The 22,704-nt window shown below is 40.9% G+C and overlaps 1 protein-coding gene across 1 annotated transcript; it reads right to left on the bottom strand.

The window, feature by feature from the left end:
- Positions 1 to 5,350: 5,350 nt before the first annotated feature.
- On the bottom strand, positions 5,351 to 22,259 carry LOC308384034 (H-2 class I histocompatibility antigen, L-D alpha chain-like). Its single transcript, XM_080862339.1, has 13 exons — positions 22,222 to 22,259; positions 20,766 to 20,928; positions 19,711 to 19,983; positions 19,229 to 19,519; positions 11,324 to 11,608; positions 10,788 to 10,916; positions 10,272 to 10,301; positions 9,802 to 9,828; positions 9,664 to 9,699; positions 8,584 to 8,667; positions 8,386 to 8,424; positions 8,222 to 8,258; positions 5,351 to 6,039 (listed from the first exon to the last, which is right to left on the bottom strand). The coding sequence occupies exons 2-13, from the start codon at positions 20,818 to 20,820 to the stop codon at positions 6,036 to 6,038; spliced, it is 1,290 nt and encodes a 429-aa protein (XP_080718465.1). The 5' UTR covers positions 20,821 to 20,928; positions 22,222 to 22,259; the 3' UTR covers positions 5,351 to 6,035.
- Positions 22,260 to 22,704: the final 445 nt, after the last annotated feature.

The following is a 22,704-nucleotide window of genomic DNA, read 5'->3' on the forward strand; positions in this document are numbered from 1 at the left end:
GGTGATGCTGAAAAACTAGTTCATGTATCACACAGTGGAAAATTGTGTTCTTATATTTTGTTTTGGATCAGGCTGTGTGTTGGTACATAGTGTTAATTTTATTTGCATGATTTTATTGTGATATTTATATTGCATGGTTTTATCCTCATATTTATATTGTGTATTTTAGTGTAGTTGCACAATATTCTTTTAATCCACTGTGGACTAAGCGGACAGTTGTAGGCACCTGTGAGGTGGGGGCGTTCCCCGAGGCGGTCTATCAGCCGCCAAACTGACCTGTTAAGGAGGATAGTGAGCTGTGCTGAGGTGGGACAGAGTGACAGTTTGGTCCTACTGATGCTGAGAAAAATGTTCATTCGCTCAGGATTCTCGTCCTGACGCGTTTATCCTGCTGCTCCAGCACAAACCTGAGCTATAATCACGGTTCCTGCAGGTCAGCTGATCATTCTGATGATCGCACGAATCTAAAACTCACCTTTGCACAGATTTCCTGTGAAACTCTTCACAGCTGTGACAGTCACACCGTGGTCACATGACTGAACCAACCTGTGAGCTTCAACTATGAAGTACTGACCTTAGCGCAAGAGCATCGTATCAATAATGATAATAACAATAATGATAAAAATTATAAATATCATTATAACGGGCGACCGTGGCTCAGGGGGTTGGGAAGCGCATCTGTAACCGGAAGGTCGCCGGTTCGATCCCTGGGCTCTCTGTCCTGGTCGTTGTGTCCTTGGGCAAGACACTTTACCCTACTTGCCTACTGGTGTTGTCCAGAGGGGCCGATGGCGCGATATGGCAGCCTCGCTTCTGTCAGTCTGCCCCAGGGCAGCTGTGGCTACAACTGTAGCTGCCTCCACCAGTGTGTGAATGTGAGAGTGAATGAATAGTGGCATTGTAAAGCGCTTTGGGTGCCTAGAAAAGCGCTATATAAATCCAATCCATTATTATTATTATAATGATAATAATATTCAATTCAATTTTATTTATATAGCGCCAAATCACAACAAAAGTCGCCTCAAGGCGCTTCATAGTAATAATAATGATTATAATGATAATAATTATAATGATAATGATAAAAATAATAATAATAATGATAATAATTATAATGATAATGATAATAATCATATTTTTCATTAAAACTGTTTATGAGTTTCTCCAGGATGAATTTTAACACCCAAAGTTTGATCCTGTGCAACTATTAATAAACGATACTTACAGGAGACACCTGAGTCAGAGGCGGAGTCAGAGGAGCTTTGAGAGTCTGAAGGAAAGAAATTAATTCAGGTAAACTTGTGAGTTGAATATGTAAAATTAACAATATCACGATAAAAAATAATTAACATAACTTTCATATTTACGCATCACTGCACAGTTGAAAACACACATACTTGAAAAACTTAAAAAATAAAAAAAAATTGCTGCACAACCAGTAAATTTTTAAGCCAATGTTCAGGAAAAGTATTTCCTGTTTAGAGTTCAGGTTTGACTTTTCAAGTGTGTGTAACTTGACAAGTAACTGCAATAAATTACAGGTAGTAATAAAATAAACTGCTAACTCTTTTACGCTGTGTCCGCACCTACACGGGTATTTTTGAAAACGCAGCTGTTTCGTCCACGTAAACGGCGTTTGGAATCACCGAAAACGGAGATTTTTTTTTAAAACTCCTTTTTTGCGTTTACGTGTGGACGAGGAATACAGAGTTCGTCACACAATGTCAAAGGTATGTGCCTTGTTCACGTCACGCTGAGCGCACCTTATTTTTTCCTATGAGATGAACTGCAGAATGGCAGATAGAGACAAAACACTGTTAATCTGACTGTCTGCAGGTTTTACACGCTTACGTACACAGATGCAGTTACTGTCCCTCCATTTACAAAGGCAGAGGCGTCCCGTGTGATTATTTTACATGTAGTTGTTTTTTTCTGTGTAATAATATTTAACATTGCTGTCAATGCATTTCTTAAAAATTGCCTCTCTGTGCAAAATAGGTTTAAAAACAAACAGCTGTGAGATCCTGTTTGTTCGTGATTTAAACCGGGGAACAAATCGTGGCAGGATCAGCCTGATGTTATTTGTATCCCGCTGTAACTTTACTGTATAAAGAGCAAAATTCCCAAAGTGCAGACGGTCTGCACTTTGGGAAGCTGTCTTAGAGGAAGAGGACATTTTTAACAAAAGCTTCTACAGTGGGGCAAAAAAGTATTTAGTCAGCCAGCGATTGTGCAAGTTCCCCCACTTAAAATGATGACAGAGGTCAGTAATTTGCACCAGAGGTACACGTCAACTGTGAGAGACAGAATGTGAAAAAAAAATCCATGAATCCACATGGTAGGATTTGTAAAGAATTTATTGGTAAATCAGGGTGGAAAATAAGTATTTGGTCACCTCAAACAAGGAAAATCTCTGGCTCTCACAGACCTGTAACGTCTTCTGTAAGAAGCTTTTCTGTCCCCCACTCGTTACCTGTATGAATGGCACCTGTTTGAACTCATCATCTGTATAAAAGACACCTGTCCACAGCCTCAAACAGTCAGACTCCAAACTCCGCCATGGCCAAGACCAAAGAGCTTTCGAAGGACACCAGGAAAAGTATTGTAGACCTGCACCAGACTGGGAAGAGTGAATCTACAATAGGCAAGCAGCTTGGTGTGAAAAAATCAACTGTGGGAGCAATCATCAGAAAATGGAAGACATACAAGACCACTGATAATCTCCCTCGATCTGGGGCTCCACGCAAGATCTCATCCCGTGGGGTCAAAATGATCATGAGAACGGTGAGCAAAGATCCCAGAACCACACGGGGGGACCTGGTGAATGACCTGCAGAGAGCTGGGACCAAAGTAACAAAGGTCACCATCAGTAACACACTACAACGGCAGGGAATCAAATCCCGCAGTGCCAGACGTGTTCCGCTGCTGAAGCCAGTGCATGTCCAGGCCCGTCTGAAGTTTGCCAGAGAGCACATGGATGATACAGCAGAGGATTGGGAGAATGTCATGTGGTCAGATGAAACCAAAGTAGAACTTTTTGGTATAAACTCAACTCGTCGTGTTTGGAGGAAGAAGAATACTGAGTTGCATCCCAAGAACACCATACCTACTGTGAAGCATGGGGGTGGAAACATCATGCTATGGGGCTGTTTTTCTGCCAAGGGGACAGGACGACTGATCCGTGTTAAGGACAGAATGAATGGGGCCATGTATCGTGAGATTTTGAGCCAAAACCTCCTTCCATCAGTGAGAACTTTGAAGATGAAACGAGGCTGGGTCTTCCAACATGACAATGATCCAAAACACACCGCCCGGGCAACAAAGGAGTGGCTCCGTAAGAAGCATTTGAAAGTCCTGGAGTGGCCTAGCCAGTCTCCAGACCTCAACCCCATAGAAAATCTGTGGCGGGAGTTGAAAGTCCGTGTTGCTCGGCGACAGCCCCAAAACATCACTGCTCTCGAGAAGATCTGCATGGAGGAATGGGCCAAAATACCAGCTACTGTGTGTGCAAACCTGGTAAAGACCTATAGTAAACGTTTGACCTCTGTTATTGCCAACAAAGGTTATGTTACAAAGTATTGAGTTGTATTTTTGTTATTGACCAAATACTTATTTTCCACCCTGATTTACGAATAAATTCTTTACAAATCCTACCATGTGGATTCATGGATTTTTTTTTTTCACATTCTGTCTCTCACAGTTGAAGTGTACCTCTGGTGCAAATTACTGACCTCTGTCATCATTTTAAGTGGGGGAACTTGCACAATCGGTGGCTGACTAAATACTTTTTTGCCCCACTGTATAAAGTATTTACTTGCTTTCAGGTTTTATTCAAATGTTAGTCTTTTCAGTTGTTTCCCCACTTTTTTCCTGTTTCAAAATCAAATACCAGTTTGTGAGAAGATTATCTTCTTTTTTTTTTTAAACAGGCATCGGTTTTGCATTGGAATTGGCTAATTTGCCAATTGTATGTTAAAAATGTTTGTATTTTAATATTCAAAAATGTTTTTGCCCAAAACATATGTGCACTACATGTCAGTAAAAATACTATGCAAATATTGATGTCCTTGAATGCTGAATAAAAACTGACTGATTGTATCTCTTGTACTTTATCAACGCAGTATCTAAAAACTTTGCACCGTAGTGGTTAAAATCTCATTCTAATAAGAGTTAAAAGCGCATTCGGTTATTAGGTTTACGGGGTTATTGAATTATGGTTAACGGTTGGTAGAATTGTTTTTAACATTATCTGCCAATTACATCTGCCACCCTTCTCCAAATCTGTGCCCCTACCTGGCCCCCCCAACAAAAATTTTCTAGACACGCCACTGGCTGGGATGGTCAATTTGGCAAAGTAAATCCGTTGGGCATCTTTCTTCGCCTTTAGACAATAATTCTGATGTAAAAGAGCCAAACAGGACAGGCAAAAAAAAATCAAAGATATCATTACCGACTCGACCCTCCCATTTATCCAGGATTAATACCAGCTACAGCTTGTGTTCCACTTGATAAATGGACTTATATGTGTGTAATCTTTCTCACATGGTGTGTCGTAAACAGTGACAGAAAAATGTCTGTCACAACATCTGAGACTATTTAAATTAAGGCAAAGCTAAAACAATTTTGAGATTTAATTTAAAAATTAATTTCAGCAATCTTATTGTCACATTTTGTTGAAACGGGTTTGTGTGTGGAAATATAGTCATTAAATGATGTTGAACAGCATTTTGAAAAGTACATTAATGAGAAGAAGCTGGTTTGCTGGACACGCTTTCTGGAGTAGAGCCAAACATTTTTAATTGTGGAACCAACAGCACTCATGACCTTGTAAACTTTAAATTTTATGTGATGGTGGTGCAACTTAAATGAATAGAACCACATTCAGCATTATGATCATAAATACTTTGCCTATTGGTGTTGTTCTGGTAAAACTAGGTAAATCTCAATCACAATTTTGGCTTCCCACAATTAAATAACCATAATGAAGTGTGTGTTCTGTCAATACAATGTGAAGCAAAAACAAATCAAGTACTGCGGTGTATACAGCCTAAATAGTGCATCAGTGCACTGAATTTATGTTAGTAAGGCCAATTTTTTTTTAATTCAGGAATTTGTGCAAATATGAACCAGAATTCTTCTCTTTAAATGACAATGCACTATAAAAGTTTGGTTACAAAAATCATAAATAATTGTAACAAATAATCATAATTATCATTTTGGGAAAAATTGCGTAGCCCTATTTTCATCTGATGGAAGTTCTTATGAGGGCTTTGGACATCTTTGTCACGGCGGGGTGCGCCGATGTATGTGGAAACAGGACCCAAAAGCAGATGATGACGAGGAATTGTAATGATTAACAGAAAAGTGAACCTTTATTGCGATGACGGCAGGGAAATGAACCAAGAGACCAAAACAAACAGGCAAAACACTAAGAAACAAAACACTATAAGGTACTAAGACCAAACACTATAACTATAACTGTGGAGTACATAAGCAGGCAAAGACAAAAACTAAGGCTAAGGTCAACATAACAAACGAAAACTAGAACTATAACTGGGGCGAGGTAAACAGGCTAAGACCATGACTATAACTGTAACTCTGGTGAGATTAAACAGACGAACCGACAATGGCATGAAGAAAACAAAAGGCTTAAATACAGACATGAGGTGATCAGGGGAAGTAGGGACACATGGGGGAACGGCTGACAGACAAACCTAAAGACAGGACCAGGAGAGGAAAGCTAAATATAATGAACAAAGAACACATGACATTGTCAGAATAAAACAGGAAATGACAACACAACTTAACAGACCTAATACGTGATGAAATAAATAGAAAACCCCAAAACATAGAAAACCCAGGAACAATAACTGCCTAAACTAAAGGCAAATAGGAAATAACACAAACTAATAACATATCAAAAAATACAAAGAAAACTCAGAGTGCTGGGTCGGAGACCCAGCCTGTGACAATCTTGGCTTGCCACTTTCAGCAGTCTGGCTGTTTCCAGGGCCTCAAAATCTTAACTGTCATAAGCATCACCTGCAGGGACACACAGCAGTATTATTTTTACATGCATGAAAACAAACAGAAGGTTCAGTGTTGATATTTTTTTGTTTCCCTTAAGTGTAAATCTGTGCAGTGCAAATTTCAATAAAACATACTCACAAGAGAAACCACAGTCAAAGTCAAAGCCTAGTTCGATCAGTCATTCTAATGTTGTTAATGATATTCTCTTAACTCTGGATTCTGGCAGCCCTGCTGCCTTTGACACAGTCAACCTCAATCGTTAAAACACACGCTGATAAAAAGGAAAACATATAGATATCATTCTCAAATATGATATGCTGGCTCAAACGTGTCAGTGGTTTCAGTTTACTTATCTGGAAGGACTTTTTATTTCAGCATGTGCCCCCACAGCTCTACAGCAGCCCCTCTTAATGATGGTGCATCTGAAAGCTCAATCTTGGGTCTACTCTTGTTTGCACTGTACATGTTGCCACTAGGAGTCTATTTTTCTGTCTTTCTTTTTTAAACCGTATAACCTTTCATTTCACTGTTTTGCAGACAACTTGCATATTTGTCTTTAAAAGCAGAGAAAGATTCATTTCAACTGTTGCTACGTTGCCATGAAGACGTTAAACAGTGGATGTTCTTAAATTTTGAAAATTAAATGAAAACAAAAAAAAAATGTCATTTTGCCAACTCTATTAGTAAATACATTGACAGTGTTCAGTGAAGGTATTTACACAGTAGTATCAGACACAGTTTAGTTTTTGTAATCATCCTGCAGTTTACTCAGCTTGGCCAAAAACTCTTTGGCCTTATTAATAAATAAAGGAGATTAATCACTATGTTTTACCACGACACACCAATGTAAATTCATTAAAGTAAATGCTGTAATGAAATTTCCTGTCACATTCCTTTTAAAACACATGCCACTTTATTTCTAAAGCACCAAAGGTCTGTACAAAAAGAAAAGAAAAAATCAGAGATCAGGAATAAACGAATACATCAGTACATACAAAGGGTAAAAGTTCAAGACAGATGAAAACTCACGCTGGTATAAAAGCCAAGGAGAAAAGGTGTTGGGTTTTTTTTTTTTTTTTTTTTTTAAACGAGTTTTAAAAACAGCAGGAGAGTGTTTACCTGCCTGACCTCTAGCAGCAGCTCATTCCACGTTTTAGGAAAACTGCAAAGGCTCTGGATTTATAAAATGTCTTTGGGAGAGTCAAAAGCACCTGGTTAGCTGATCTACAAGCAGGTGATGGCGTGTAAGGGTGAAACATCTCAGACAAATAAGAAGGGCCAAGACCTTTAAGAGACTTCCAAACAAATAAAAGAATTTTAAAATGGATTGGAAACTGAATGGTAAGCTAGTGAAGGTCCACTAAACCGGGGTTTTTGTGCTCTCGTTTGCTTAAAAATCGTACAGCAGTGTTTTGTACCAGCTGTAGATGTGAGAGGGGGGCCTGGCTTATTCCAAACACAAGACATTAATCCAGGCGAGCGATGATAAATCCATGGATCAGAGTCTCAAGGCGGCATCTAGACAGGATGGGCTTCATTTTGACAGCTGCCTCAACTGAAAGATGGAGGATTTAACCACAGCATTGACATGTGAGTCGAGTTTTAGGCTGGGGTCCATTTTCACACCTAAATTAGTGATGCTGGATTTTTCGTGGGGGGCCAAAGAGGAAAGGTCAAAGTCAGGGATACAGCTGGAGGCACTGGATTTAGCATGACCTCAGCCAGTATTCTCTGTGGCAGAAGGTTTAGTGTGAATCCTGAACCTGTGAGCTGCAGGCATGAACAACAGTATTATTTTACATGTAAAGTAACACAGAGGCTGATCTGCTCTGATTTATTCTCTGTTCTTTGGCAAAGCTGCTTTCTACCCTCGCTCTAACTCAGAAAACATACTGCAGGTTCTCAGTGAGGGATACACCAACCTGATCATATCATGAAAATTAATAAACCCTTATGTGTAAGGGACACACTCCACTTAAATATTTACTTTCTATCTGTAATTTAAATCAATTAAATGTAACAGGGACTTCCAAAAATAGAAACCCACTGATCTGATATTTATTAGGAAAATAATAAAATAGTCAAAATCAAAAAAGAAAAGTCAGCTAGCAACGATCAAGTTGATGTGGATCCAGCTCTGTGAGACTGATATCAGACTGGTGCAGTAGTATCCTACATCATCAGTTATACTTACATGTCAGAGTAAAAACCGCTGGAGAAAGAAGAGGCCACTGTGAAGGAGAAAAAAGTATTCACATGGGTTTAAAATGTGTCGGTCACTACCAGAGTACAGAATAATGTGGCTTACAATTACACATCACAGAGCTCAATGCTACATGTTAGCTGACAAAAACTTACTGGAACTTGCTTTATTACCCTCGTCTTCGTCAGCACTTCCTGTAAAGACAAAGGAGGAAAAAAGTAAAAAAAAGTAAAAAAAAAAAAAAGTAATCAGCTGCAACATGAGCTTAAAATGTATCAGTCAATACCACAGTACAGAATAATGTGACTCATATTATACAACACAGAGCAGCATGTTAGCTGAGGGAGACTTACTGTCACTGTCTGTGAGACGTTCGGTTTCCCCATCCTTCCCATCTTTAGCATCAGCCTTGTTATCTACAGTAACTGCTGCACTTCCTGTAAAGACAACATACATTGTGAGCTACATGAAGGAAACAGCAAACTTTAGCAACACACTGATGTGATGCTGGTGATCGTTCTGATGTGAGGGTCGTTCTTTTCATTGATTACTGCAGTTTCTCACAGGCTAAGGTGATAAGTGGTGCTGTCATGTAGTTAAGAGTGGGAGAGAATAGACCGGGTTATATTTGTAGTCATAATTTAAAGATAAACGTGGGAATTCCCCAGTGTTCTTGAACACCTCACATCAAAGGAACGTGGAGGAAAGCCTGCAGGAAAGGAGTCGACGTTCCTAAAAACCTTTTTGTTCCAATTCAGAAAGTAAAAACATCCACGTCACACAATTTTTATTCACCATTATCAATAAAAAGTTATCAAAGTTTCATTTTAATGCAACAATGACTCTCATAGAAATTTGTTTCACTGGTCCTCTACATCCCACTCTGTGCCCCACAGATGGAGAACGACTGATATAAAAGAGGCACCGTTCCACATAAAACACACAGAATATGAAGAACATCTCCTACAATCTACTGGGTCCTAAACTAAACTGTTATGTGTGTCTGAGGAAGGAGAAGGAAACTGTTGGGTTTGTATTTTATTATTGTCATTTGTATTGAGAAACATGTAATCACTTGTGTTTAGATATTTATTTATATAGTTGATGGCATATTGAAAGAATGTCTCATCCTAGGAGGTCTGTAACAACTCTGTGAAGAGTGAAGAGGGGGGTGCGTTCACTCCTCTTCAGAGTGTTCTGGCATAGATCACACCTCCTAGGAGAGGTCGTATCTACTCTTTCTGATATATGGTATAGCAAACACACGTATATCTGTTTGAGTGTAAGAGCCTTTTGTTCAAATGTACCGCTAGACTCCTGGTACCAGCTTTGGGGAGTCTTCACAGGGTCACATGTTGACCCCACACACAGAAAAAATTAATATAAAGTTCAACAAACTATTTTGTATGAATCTTTGTTGGAGGGGCACCTACCATTGATTAGAGGAGTGCTCACAACGCCATTGCCAACTACACACACACACACACACACACACACATATTAGTTACACACTTCAAATGTCCAAAAAGTCAACATTTAACTAAATCCACAGCAGAAAAATAAATGCTTACCTGGTGTAGGAAAGAGTGAAGGTTGAGCTGTTAGACACAAAAGTTTAAATTCTTCTGAGTTTTCACAAAAATCACAACTCATAAATGTTAAAGAGCAGTGACTCCACAGAAACTGAAAGTCAAAAGTACGTCTGAGTGTTTCTTCTGTTTGTTTCATAAAGTGAAACTGAGCAGCTGTCACAGAGAGGAACCTCTGCACACACCTGACAGCAGCCATGTTTCACCTGTCAGGCTCATCCAGATATTAGATATTAGGAGCTTTATACTGACCACAGGTAACCATGAGCCTGGCTGCTCTAACCTTTCTCCTCATGCTTCAAGTTTCTGTCTCCTCCACTCTGTTTGCCTGTTCACCTCCTCTGTGCTACACTGAACCAATACTAATCTGTTAAAGGTGTTAAAGGATGGGCTCAGACTGACTCGAGTCTCCGAGCATCAAACTTTATAAGACAGCAAAATAAAGATGTTACCTTTGTTGTCGTTGGCTCCACGTCTGCGTCCTGTAAACAGACGTAACACAGACTGTCAGTGATGATGGATGAACTCAGTGGTTTGTTCTACATGCAGATGTGTCTGAGTGGAGACGGTGGAGGAAACGAGCTGCACACTATCAGCAAACATCAATCATTTCTGTTCTGCACAGAAAAACTACATTTATGTCCCAGAGGGCTCAAAGTTATTGGATCAGAAGCTGCAGACAGGAAAGTCTGACATCATGTCACATGACTGTGACCTTTGACCCCCTCATGGAGTCCTAATAGAATACTAAGTGAAGTGTTTGAAGGCTGACAGACTGGAGCAGCTGATATTCAACATTTCTTACATTCATTTCAATGATTTTCTTCATGTGTTTCAAATGTGATGATCAGTAACAGCTCCATGTCATCACTGTCTGAGACCAGGACAGTTTCATTTTTACAGGATACAAAGACAAACATTTTAGCTCCACTCAACAATAATTACACACAACAGCACACTGGACTTACCAAGACAGCCTTTTTTATACAAGATCACACAGGCAACAACAGCAACAAGAGCAACCACAGCCAAGACTCCTCCCACTGCAGCAGCGATCGGAGGTCCACATCCAGGTTCCGGTGGAAGGTCATTGATGTCTGAAACACAGACACAAGCTTCAGGTTGAGGTCACTGTCAGTTATTTGCTGCTGTTTGTTACTGAGATGTAGATTTGAAGCCACAGTCATGATGGAGTCAGTGATCTGACAGCAGTGATGTGGAGCAGCAACAGGAGGTCAGTGAGAGGGGACGGCACTGAAACTGTTCATATCTGCAACTATTCAGTGATGCTCTGGAGGAGATCGCTGCTCTGCTTCTTCAGGGCTGCAGAGCTGGGCTACATGTGACATGCTAGCTTAGTTCTAGATGGACTGACATGGATCTGACCTCAGGACTGTGATCAGGACAGAATGATGCAGATCTGCTGGACACAGAGGAGCTCCAGGCTCTGACTGAAGAAACAGAGTTATGATCAACAACAGAGGCAATAAATAAAGTTTCTTACCCCAAGTCTTTGTAACATCCACACCAGTCGCCTCATGAAAGACTTCACAGCTGAACTTTGACAGGTCAGACTTCAAAATCTCCACATGGTCTCGTCTCTGGAAGGTCTCATCGTTATTTGGAAGAACTTCTGAGCTCGTCAGGCCGTCGACTGCAGTCAGAACACGTCCGTTCCTTCTGATCCTCACGATGATGTCTTTGAGGTAGAAGCCTGTGGCGAGGCAGGTCAGGATGAGGTTTGTCTCCACTTTGGCCTTCTTTGCAAACACAAACACCTCAGGTGGAGCTGGAAGCAGGAAATGGAAAACTGTGTCACCACATTTGATACGTGATTATATGAATGTGGTTTATCTCTGAAATATTAAAGCAGTGTATGAAATTGAATGTCTTATATGCTGTAGCTGCTAAAAGCCACACTACAGCAAAAAATATGTTAACCTCAGAGAGACTGCAAAGACACACTGGTTGGGAATTGAGTTGCATTTTTTTTGTCTGAGATCAAGTCCAAGTAGTTGCAGTGACCAACAGTGCAGTGTCACCCAGAGGTCGAGCATGCAGCACCTTCAGCCTCCAAGTGAACAATTTTTCATCGAAAGACAACTGCACAGGTCACATGATGGGCCACAACCTGTGTCAGTCTGACTTGGACCAACTGAAATCAGGAGGATTTATCATTCTGAAATCCAACAGTCTGTGAGATGATGCAATCACAAATATTTAAATGTAAAGAAACTGGTTTGATCCAAAGATGGTGACCATCACAGTCCTGTGAGCATCCAAGGTCAAAGTTCAGTCTGACAAGTACCTCAGTATTAACACTGATAACAGTTTTAGATGTTGGTCTGTTTTTCTGTTCTAGAAAGTTCAGTCAGATGGCCCAACAGCATGATGTGGAAATCTGTCAATGGCAGGAAAATTAAGGTTACTAAAAGTGGTGCAACCAGCAAGCTGATCATTGTCCTCAATGCCTTTATGAACAGTGTGTGTTACAGCAAGCCAGGAGGAGTTGATCCAACATGAACTGTGACCTTCTGACAGCAGACACGGAGCTCCACACTGTGAGTTTGGAAGCTTTAAGAATTCATTTGTGCCTCATTCAATTCAATTCAATTCAATTTTATTTATATAGCGCCAAATCACAACAAAAGTCGCCTCAAGGCGCTTCATAGATACAGAGAAAAACCCAATAATCATATGACCCCCTATGAGCAGCACTTTGGCGACACTGGGAAGGAAAAACTCCCTTTTAACAGGAAGAAACCTCCGGCAGAACCAGGCTCAGGGAGGGGCGGGGCCATCTGCTGTGATTGGTTGGGGTGAGAGAAGGAAGACAGGATAAAGACATGCTGTGGAAGAGAGACAGAGGTTAATAACAGATATGATTCAATGCAGAGAGGTCTGTTAATACATAGTGAGTGAGAAAGGTGACTGGAAAGGAAAAACTCAATGCATCATGGGAATCCCCCGGCAGCCTACGTCTATTGCAGCATAACTAAGGGAGGATTCAGGGTCACCTGGTCCAGCCCTAACTATATGCTTTAGCAAAAAGGAAAGTTTGAAGCCTAATCTTGAAAGTAGAGATAGTGTCTGTCTCCTGAATCCAAACTGGAAGCTGGTTCCACAGAAGAGGGGCCTGAAAACTGAAGGCTCTGCCTCCCATTCTACTTTTAAATACTCTAGGAACAACAAGTAGGCCTGCAGAGCGAGAGCCAAGTGCTCTAATAGGGTGATATGGTACTACAAGGTCATTAAGATAAGATGGGGCCTGATTATTTAAGACCTTGTATGTGAGGAGCAGGATTTTGAATTCAATTCTGGATTTAACAGGAAGCCAATGAAGGGAAGCCAAAACAGGAGAAATCTGCTCTCTCTTTCTAGTCCCTGTCAGGACTCTTGCTGCAGCATTTTGGATTAACTGAAGGCTTTTCAGTGAGTTTTTAGGACATCCTGATAATAATACAATACAATACAATACAATACAATCTTTATTTATAGAGCACATTTAAAAACCAAGGGCATGCCAAAGTGCTTTACATAAAACAATAAAACAATGAAACAATTAACACTATATCATCAGGGTCATATAAGTGTGGGATTATGTTCACAGATAAAAACCACTAATAAGAATAAACTATAGCACATAGCTATAGCAAAGTAAAACTATACCATCAAACACGGTAGTAGAGAACATAGACAACACAAGACAAACAGAAAAATTAATAGAATAACTCACTGCAAACAGGCCAGGATTTAACTGGTAGAAAAAGCAAGTTCAAACAGATATGTTTTAAGCCGTGATTTAAAAGATTGAATAGAATCAGACGCCCGGATGCCAATCGGAAGATTGTTCCACAGCTCAGGTGCAGCTAGAGCAAACGCTCGATCACCTCTAGACTTCAAACGAGATCTGGGCTGAACCAACAATAACTGTGAGGATGATCTTAAAGCCCTCGCAGGAGCATATGAGTTTAGGAGTTCCTTAAGATAGCTTGGTCCTGTGTTATTAGTAATTTTAAAAGTAAGCAACAGAATTTTAAATTGAATACGAAATTTCACAGGCAACCAGTGCAGATCGGCAAGGACGGGAGTGATGTGAGCAAACTTCTTAGTTTTAGTTAGAATGCGTGCAGCAGCATTCTGGACTGTCTGTAATCTATGTAGAAGGGTAGAGTGGAGACCAAAATAAAGTGAATTACAATAATCTAGCCTTGACGTTACAAAGGCATGGATGAGCTTTTCCAGGTCATTGTGCGGGATATAGTGTTTGGTCTTAGAAATAAGGCGAAGTTGGTAAAAACTGGATCTGACGACAGCAGACACTTGTTTATCAAGTTTAAATGAGCTGTCAAGTAGCACACCCAGATTCCTAACAGTGTCAGAAAAGGAACTAGTGAGAAAACCAAAGGCATCACGGAGTTTGGCACGAAGAGCATCACTACCAAAGATCACAATTTCAGTTTTCTTATCATTAAGGATAAGAGTATTTGCCAGAAGCCATTGCTTGACCTCACACATGCACTCTCGAAAGCTATTCAAGGACAGAGCTAGATCATCATTTAACTCAAAATAGATCTGGATGTCATCGGCATAATAATGAAAAACAATATGATACTTTTCAAAAATAGCACTTAAAGGAAGCATATATAATGAGAACAGGGTAGGGCCTAACACAGATCCCCGGGGGACACCACAGCAAACAGGTACAGCGGAAGAAGAGGAGGTGGCCAAGTGAACCGAAGAGAGCCGGTTGGAGAGGTAAGATTTAAACCAATCCAAGACAGCGCCCTTGATGCCTACAGTGTGCTCTAGTCTCGCCAATAGTATGTTATGGTCAACCATGTCAAATGCCGATGAAAGATCCAATAGCACTAGGACAGAGGGGCGTCCATTGTCAGCCATTAGTAAAAGGTCATTAAAAACTCGGAGCAGCGCTGATTCAGTGCTGTGATGTTGTTTGTAGGCCGATTGAAATTTATCATTAATGTTATTCTCATCCAGGTAGGTCTGAAGTTGAAGCAGAACTACCTTTTCAAGAATTTTGGCCACGAAGGGAAGCTTAGAAATCGGCCTATAGTTGGCATAATCATTATAATCAAGGTTACTTTTTTTAAGAACAGGTTGGATTATAGCATGTTTAAAAGCTGATGGTACATAGCCGGAAAGCAAGGAAGAGTTCAATATGGACAATAGACAAGGTCCAATTGCACTAAAACAATAGATGTAGATAATGAATTACAGTCGTCCAGCCTGGAAGTAATAAATGCATGAACTAGTTTTTCAGCGTCACTCTGAGACAGGATATTTCTAACTTTAGAGATGTTGCACAAATGGAAGAGCGCAGTCTTACATATTTGTTTAATATGTGCGTTGAAGGACATGTCCTGGTCAAAAATGACTCCAAGGTTCCTCACAGTGTTACTGGAGGCCAAGGTAATGCCATCCAGGGTAAGAATCTGGTTAGAGACCATATTTCTAAGATTTTCAGGGCCGAGTACAATAACCTCAGTTTGATCTAAATTAAGAAGCAGAAAGTTAGCTGCCATCCAGGTCTTTATGTCTTTAAGACATTCCTGCAGTTTAACTCATTGGTGTGTGTTATCTGGCTTCATGGACAGATAGAGCTGGGTGTCATCAGCATAGCAGTGTAAATGTATGCTATGTCTTCTAATGATGCTGCCTAAGGGAAGCATGTATAATGTAAACAGAATTGGTCCTAGCACTGAACCCTGTGGAACTCCATAATTAGCCTCAGTGTGTGAAGAGGACTCTCCATTTACATGCACAAACTGGAGTCTATTAGATAGATATGATACAAACCACTGCAGCGCAGTACCTGTAATACCTACAGCATGTTCTAATCGCTCTAATAGGATATTATGGTCGACAGTATCGAACGCTGCACTGAGGTCTAGCAGGACAAGCACAGAGATGAGTCCACTGTCAGAGGCCATAAGAAGATCATTTGTAACCTTCACTAAAGCTGTTTCTGTGCTGTGATGAGCTCTGAAACCTGACTGAAACTCTTCAAATAAACCTCTGCAGATGATCTGTTAGCTGTTTGACAACTACTCTTTCAAGGATGTTTGATATGAAAGGAAGGTTGGAGATTGGCCTGTAATTAGCTAAGACTGCTGGGTCTAGAGATGCTTTTTGAGTAAAGGTTTAACTACAGCCAGCTTGAAGGCCTGTGGTACATAGCTGATTATTAGAGATAGGTTGATCATATTTAAGATCGAAGAATTAATTAATGGCAGGACTTCTTTGAGCAGTTTTGTAGGAATGGGGTCTAAAAGACACGTTGATGGTTTGGAGGAAGTAATTATTGAAGTTAACTCAGAAAGATCAATTGGAGAAAAAGAGTCTAACTTAACATCAATGGTACTAAGAGTAGCTGTAGATAATATTACATCTGTGGGATGATTATTGGTAATTTTTTCTCTAATGATAAAAATTTTATTTGTGAAGAAGTTCATGAAGTCATTACTAGTTAACGTTAAAGGGATGGTTGGCTCAAAAGAGCTCTGACTTTTTGTCAGCCTGGCTACAGTGCTGAAGAGAAACCTGGGGTTGTTCTTATTTTCTTCAATCAGTGATGAATAGTAAGATGTTCTGGCTTTGCGGAGGGCTTTCTTATAAAGCAGCAAACTATTTCTCCAGGCTAAATGATGATCCTCTAGATTTGTGACACGCCATTTCCTCTCCAGATTACGAGTCATCTGCTTTAGGGTACGTGTTTGAGAATTATACCACGGAGTCAGGTACTTCTGATTAGAGACCTTAGTTTTCACAGGAGCTACAGTATCCAGAGTCGTACGTAGTGAGGAGGTGAAATTATTAACAAGATAATCGACCTCTGTTGGGGTAGCGTTCAGATAGCTGCTCTGCTCTGTGTTGGTACAGGGCATTGAAGATGATAACAGTGGGTGGATTATATTCTTAAACTTAGTTACAGCACTTTCAGAAAGACATCTACTGTGATGAAGTCTACTCTCCACCGCTGTGTAATCAATTATTGTAAATGTAAATGTTATCAGGAAATGATCAGACAGCAGAGGGTTTTCAGGAAACACTGTTAAATGTTCAGTTTCTATGCCATATGTTAAAACAAGATCTAGAGTGTGATTAAAGTGGTGGGTGGGTTCTTTTACATTTTGAGAGAAACCAATTGAGTCTAAAAACAGATTAAATGCCATGTTGAGGCTGTCATTTTTAGCATCTACATGGATGTTAAAATCACCCACAATAATTATTTTATCTGAGCTCAGAACTAAATCAGATATAAAGTCTGAGAAATCAGACAGAAACTCTGTGTAAGGCCCAGGTGGACGATAGATGATAACAAGTAAGACTGGTTTCTGAGTTTCACAGCTGGGGTGGACGAGGCTAAGCATCAGGCTTTCAAATGAATTAAAAGTCTGTCTTGGTCTTTCATTAATTAATAGGCTGGTGTGAAAAATTGCTGCCACACCTCCCCCTCGGCCTGTGCTTCGAGATTTGTGGTAGTTAGAATGACTCGGGGGTGTTGATTCATTTAAACTAACATAATCATCCTGCTGCAACCAGGTTTCTGTAAGGCAGAGTAAATCAATTTGTTGATCAATTATTAAGTCATGTACTAACAGAGACTTGGAGGAGAGAGACCTAATATTTAATAATCCACATTTCACTGTTTTACTCTTTGGTTCAGATGTGGATACTGTATTGTTCTTTCTTTGTAATTGTTTATGTTTAAGTTGTTTGTTGCTGGTTTTTAGTTTGTTTTTTGTCTGTTTGGAAGCTGACACAGTCTCTATGGAGATGGGTTTTTGGGGGGGTAGCAGGAGGAGAGAAGCTGCAGAGAGGCGTGTAAGACTGCAACTCTGCTTCCTGGTCCCAACTCTGGATAGTCATATTTTGGGGAGTTTAATAAATTTGTCCATATTTCTAGAAATGAGAGCTGCTCCATCCAAAGCGGGATGGATGCCGTCTCTCCTAACAAGACCAGGTTTCCTCCAGAAGGTTTGCCAATTATCTATGAAGCCCACATCGTTTCTGGGACACCACTCAGACAGCCAGCAATTTAAGGAGAACATGCGGCTAAACATGTCACTGCTGGTCTGATTGGGGAGGGGACCAGAGAAAGCTACAGAGTCCCACATTGTTGTGCAAAGTTACACACCGATTCGATATTGATTTTAGTGACCTCCGATTGGCGTAACCGGGTGTCATTACTGCCGACGTGAATTATGATTTTACTGAATTTACGTTTACCCTTAGCCAGCAGTTTTAAATTTCCTTCAATGTCGCCTGCTCTGGCCCCTGGAAGACAATTGACTATGGTTGCCGGTGTCTCTAGCTTCACATGTCTGAGAACAGAATCACCAATTACCAGAGTTTGACCCCCGGCGGGTGTGTCGCCGAGTGGGGAAAAACGGTTAGACACATGAACGGGTTGGTGGTGTACCTGGGGCTTCTGTTTAGGACTATGCTTCCTCCTCACCGTCACCCAGCCGCCCTCTTTCCCCAGCTGCTTGGGGTCTGCCGGGGAACAGCTAGCGGGGCCTACGCTATCTTCGGCTGCACCAGCTACAGGGGCCTGGCTAGCTACGGGTGAATGAAGGGTGCGAAGCAGAGTCTCCAATTCAGTAATCCTGGCCTCCAGAGCTGCAAATATGCTACATTTGTTACAGATATCATTACTGCTAAAGGAGGCCGAGGAGTAACTAAACATCTGACACAATGAGCAAGAAAGTGCAGGAGGGACAGGTGAAGTAGCCATGGTGCTAACGAGTCGGCTACGAGCTAAGCTAAGCTAGCGAGACAGTACAGAGACAGTGAGTGAATACTTTGGCTATAAATTAGGTAGTGAGTACACAGAAAGTGTGCTTCGGATGAAGCACGTGAAGATTATACTATGAAAGAAGAATGTATTTAAAAGTTGTTAATTAAATTGCTAAGCAAATAAGCTACTCAGAAACACCACTGTGTTTGAGCAGGAACAGGAAGTGATACTCTACCACAGAGCGAGCGAACACCAAGTGACAGCACCACTTGGTGTGGTGGCGCCATTCAGTCAATGCTCTGAATATCAGGACATCACAGAGTCATTGCAACATAAGTTATTCTACATTTAATGTTCATTTTTATCAATGTGCTCCATTTTATCCTATAATCAATAATATAATTTATGACTATTAAAATAATAATTTCCTTATACTGGAATTGGTTCAAAGTTTGTAAATCCAAGTGTATAAATTGAGTTATTTTTCCTGAAATGGCCTGTTTTATTATGTTGGCTGCTTTATCCTGAATCGGTGAGAGGAAGCAGAGTGATCGGGGATAAGAGACCTGATGGTGAAGGTTTCCACGTTTACTGTCCCACACACCAGAATTAATTTAAAAACGTTTTTTTTAATGTCATACATACATTTCTTTTTGAGCTGCTGTTGTTCATAATCCAAGAACTTGCTCAGCCAATCGATGCACTCGTTCTCCAGGTATCCCTTGGTGTACTCTATCAGCACCTGGATGCTGTCCCACTTCCTCCTGGTTAGTTGTGCCTCCTGAATCTGAGCGACCCAGACTCCGTTTTTATCATCGAAGGACAGGAAGTAGTTTCCATCGTAGGCGTACATGTCCACGCCTCGGACAAACCTGAGCGTGCCGTCAGGCTGCGTCTCACCCTCACAGCCGTGCATCCACTGAAGAACGTGGAGGTCTGGAAGCAGGAGGGTGAAATAAGGAAGAACAAACAAAGGACAAGGAAATGAAGATTTAGAGGAGACGAGATGAGGAAGCAGGAACAACTTGTTCCTGACCTGAGGAACCTGATCTCAAATGGAAGCATTTTTCAATTAAAATGTTATTTTGTTGATGTCATGCAGGTCCTTCAGCTTTCGAGGGTCTGACCTGAGTCATTCTGCCTCATTCGCTCCATCACGATGCCGATGTTGACCTTGAACCACTGCTGCTTGCTCTTGCGGGACTGTGTGCCTTTTCCCCAGTAATCAGCAGGTAAACGCTCTCTCATCCACTCCTGTCTGGGAACCTTTGCCTGATTCTCGCTGTCAAAGTAGTCGACCATCCTGCTGTCCAGCAAACCCATGGCTGTGAACTGGTGGATGCCCGGGAGGCCGACAGGTTTGGAGAACGCCGTGTAGATGTAATGGAGGGAGTGAGTGTCTGAAAGTCACACAGGAGGGAAAACACAGGAGCAGGATGGATGAGCTCTGATGTTTTTACTGGGCAGGTATGTTTGCAGATCCATGGATCAGAAGCTCTGGCCCTTTGCTATTTCAGTCATGAACAATCAGTGAGCAGCAGTAAATAATCAGCTGTGTTATTTCTGTCACAGTTTGCAACTGAACGATTTTTCTGTTCTTGCTTCTTTCAAACTGTGCAGGTCAGAAATAAATCTTGTCCCTGTATTTGTAAATGGAGTCCAGGCTGGGAGGGAGGACAGATGCTTAATTTTGATCACCTTTCTGCTTGTGTTTCTTAACTGTAACTTGCCTTTGTTCATTAAAACAGAGAAGTGTAGAATATTCCTGAAACATGAGGGGGAAACAGAGAAACACAGAGACCTCCTGAGAAGCAGTGAGAGCTCCTCAGCAGCACAGATGTGATCTGTTTGTCATTTAATGAGGACAGAGCACGGTGCTGTCCTCTGCACAGATCTCTTTAACCCTGCAGAGAGCTGTGATCAGGGTTAAGCGCCATTTTAAAAACATCCGGTATCAACTTCCTAAACCTTCTCTCTGACACATAATTTGCAACATTAAACCGGAAGTAAGACTGAAACTAATGAATAACCTCAACATTTAAACAAACATACCTAAAAGTAGGCTTAGCTGAAAATAAATGCATAACAACTTAACAAGTTCAACTCAATTTTTAAACGACGCCACATTTTACTTCCGATTTGAGCCCGTCACACGAACAAGTGTAAAAACACTAAAACTCACCGCTGTTTACCGTCAGTCCTGTCCCCACAAGGAACAAAACCGAGATCACGAACATTTTAGTCCAAATTAAGTCATCTTGTCCGGAATAAACTCAGATTTATTCCCCTCCGTTGCACCGAATATTCCTCTCCGTGTCTGCTCCTCTCTGCTTCCTTGTTCTGAGTTGAGTGATGGATTCAGGGACCGCGGGTAAACTAAAGATGCATTCATCTTCATTTATTTAAATGTGTCATCTGTGACACTTGTGAAGTTATCTCAAACACACTCTGTCAATGTTTAAAAATGTCGCGAGTTTACCTGGTGATATCCTCATGCGCGACGCGATCGCGAAAACACTAAACCAGGGGTCAGCAACCTTTAACACCCAAAGAGCCATTTGGAGCCGGTTTCCACGCAAAAGAAAACACTGGGAGCCTCAAATACTTTGTGACATCTAAAATGAAGATAACACTGCATATATTGTTTTTTACCTTTATGCTTTGTGTGAACAACTAAGGTGTGCTGCTTAAATCCATGAAGTGCTACAGAGAAAATTACATCTTATTTATGTAATTAACACATGTAGCGGCAATTCCTTTTGTTTGACAAACCAAACATCCCACCAGGGACGTGCAGAGAGGTTTAAAGGGGCGGGTGCTCAAAGTTAAAAAGGGGCACATTGAACCAGGCTGAATAACAACAACACACATTCATCAAGAATCTAATATGGGAAGGGCAGGGCTGTGTTGATCTGAGACTGTAGACATTAAAAAGTCCACAGGAGAGATGGTAGCTGATTAAACAAGTGTCATGAGATAATAACAAAATGCATAGATTGGTGACAGCGCTTGGAACCATAAGGACACAAAAAACTGTGACATAAACTCGGCTCTGCCTGTGAATCACTCTTTGCTTCTCTTCTTCCTTCCATCCCATCATTTCATATATCACTCTCCACTTGCTGTCTATCTGAGAACAAGGCACAACTTGTTATTGCAATAAACTATAATCTAATTATCCACACCTAACAACTCCTGCACTTAATCTATAATAAAATGATGACAGAAAAATGTTATAGCCCTGCCTTTAGTAGCCTCACACAGCTCCTGCTGTTTCCTCCTCATGTCCTTACTGTTCTGTTATTGTTCTTTAAAATACAGCTTGTGTTTTTTAATATATTATAATTATAATAATTATTATGTGGACATGCATATTAGATCGTTTTTAGTGAAATATAATCCCTCCAGAAAGGCAGGAAATGCCCAGAAACTTACTTTAAAACTAAATATGTTCTAAATACTTTAAAACTAAATATGTTCCCTAAAACGGTGACAGAGCTACAGACCCATGACAGCCTTACACAGGTAGCCAGCAGCTGTGACCAGCACTACCTGTGCAGTTAATAAAAGGACAGGTAATGTGTGTCGCGCTGTTGCACACACAGCACGCTCGTTTGTTTCAGTTCGTGAGTTGCAACTAGTGATGGGACGTTCTGTATCGAGGCTTCGGAGCGTGTGTCGAGTAATGGAGGGGGCGTTTCCGCGAAGCGCGTATCGAGGCTTGCTTCATTTATGGGAGGAGCTGAAAATGATGACGTCCGAAGCCTCGCTGCCCGGCTGTACCACGTGACTGGTTCATGAAGTGGTTCGAACTTTGCCGCGAGATATGACAGCGATATAAACCCCTCAGACTTCATTCAAAAATGTGGGTGTTTGATGGAGAGTTGTTAGTGAGAGTTAGAGACAGTTTGGAGAGAGTTTGGAGACAGTTTGGAGGTTTATGAGAGTGAGGAGAGAAAGTCAGGAGAGAATGGAGCCAGCTAAGAAGAGGAGGATGTCCTCCCCTGTGTGGGAACATTTTGATCTTATTCCTCCCAACAAGGTATGTAAATTTCTACAGAAGATGTATTTTCATGATACTGATGGTGCAATACAATTTATGTTGAGCTGTCTTGACTTTT

This window comes from Rhamphochromis sp. 'chilingali' (genome assembly GCF_963969265.1).
Source record: "Rhamphochromis sp. 'chilingali' genome assembly, chromosome: 17".
In the NCBI taxonomy this organism is placed as follows: Eukaryota; Metazoa; Chordata; class Actinopteri; order Cichliformes; family Cichlidae; genus Rhamphochromis; species Rhamphochromis sp. 'chilingali'.

Bases quoted from the DNA above. Each gene is read 5' to 3' on its own strand.
- LOC308384034 (XM_080862339.1), bottom strand. From the start codon at position 20,820: ATGTTCGTGATCTCGGTTTTGTTCCTTGTGGGGACAGGACTGACGGTA. The intron at 11,609-19,228 runs GTATGTATGACA...TCCTGCTTCCAG, and splicing joins ACAGCAGCTCAAAAAGAAAT to CTCCACCTGAGGTGTTTGTG. The intron at 8,425-8,583 runs GTAAGTCTCCCT...TTGTCTTTACAG, and splicing joins ACGTCTCACAGACAGTGACA to GAAGTGCTGACGAAGACGAG.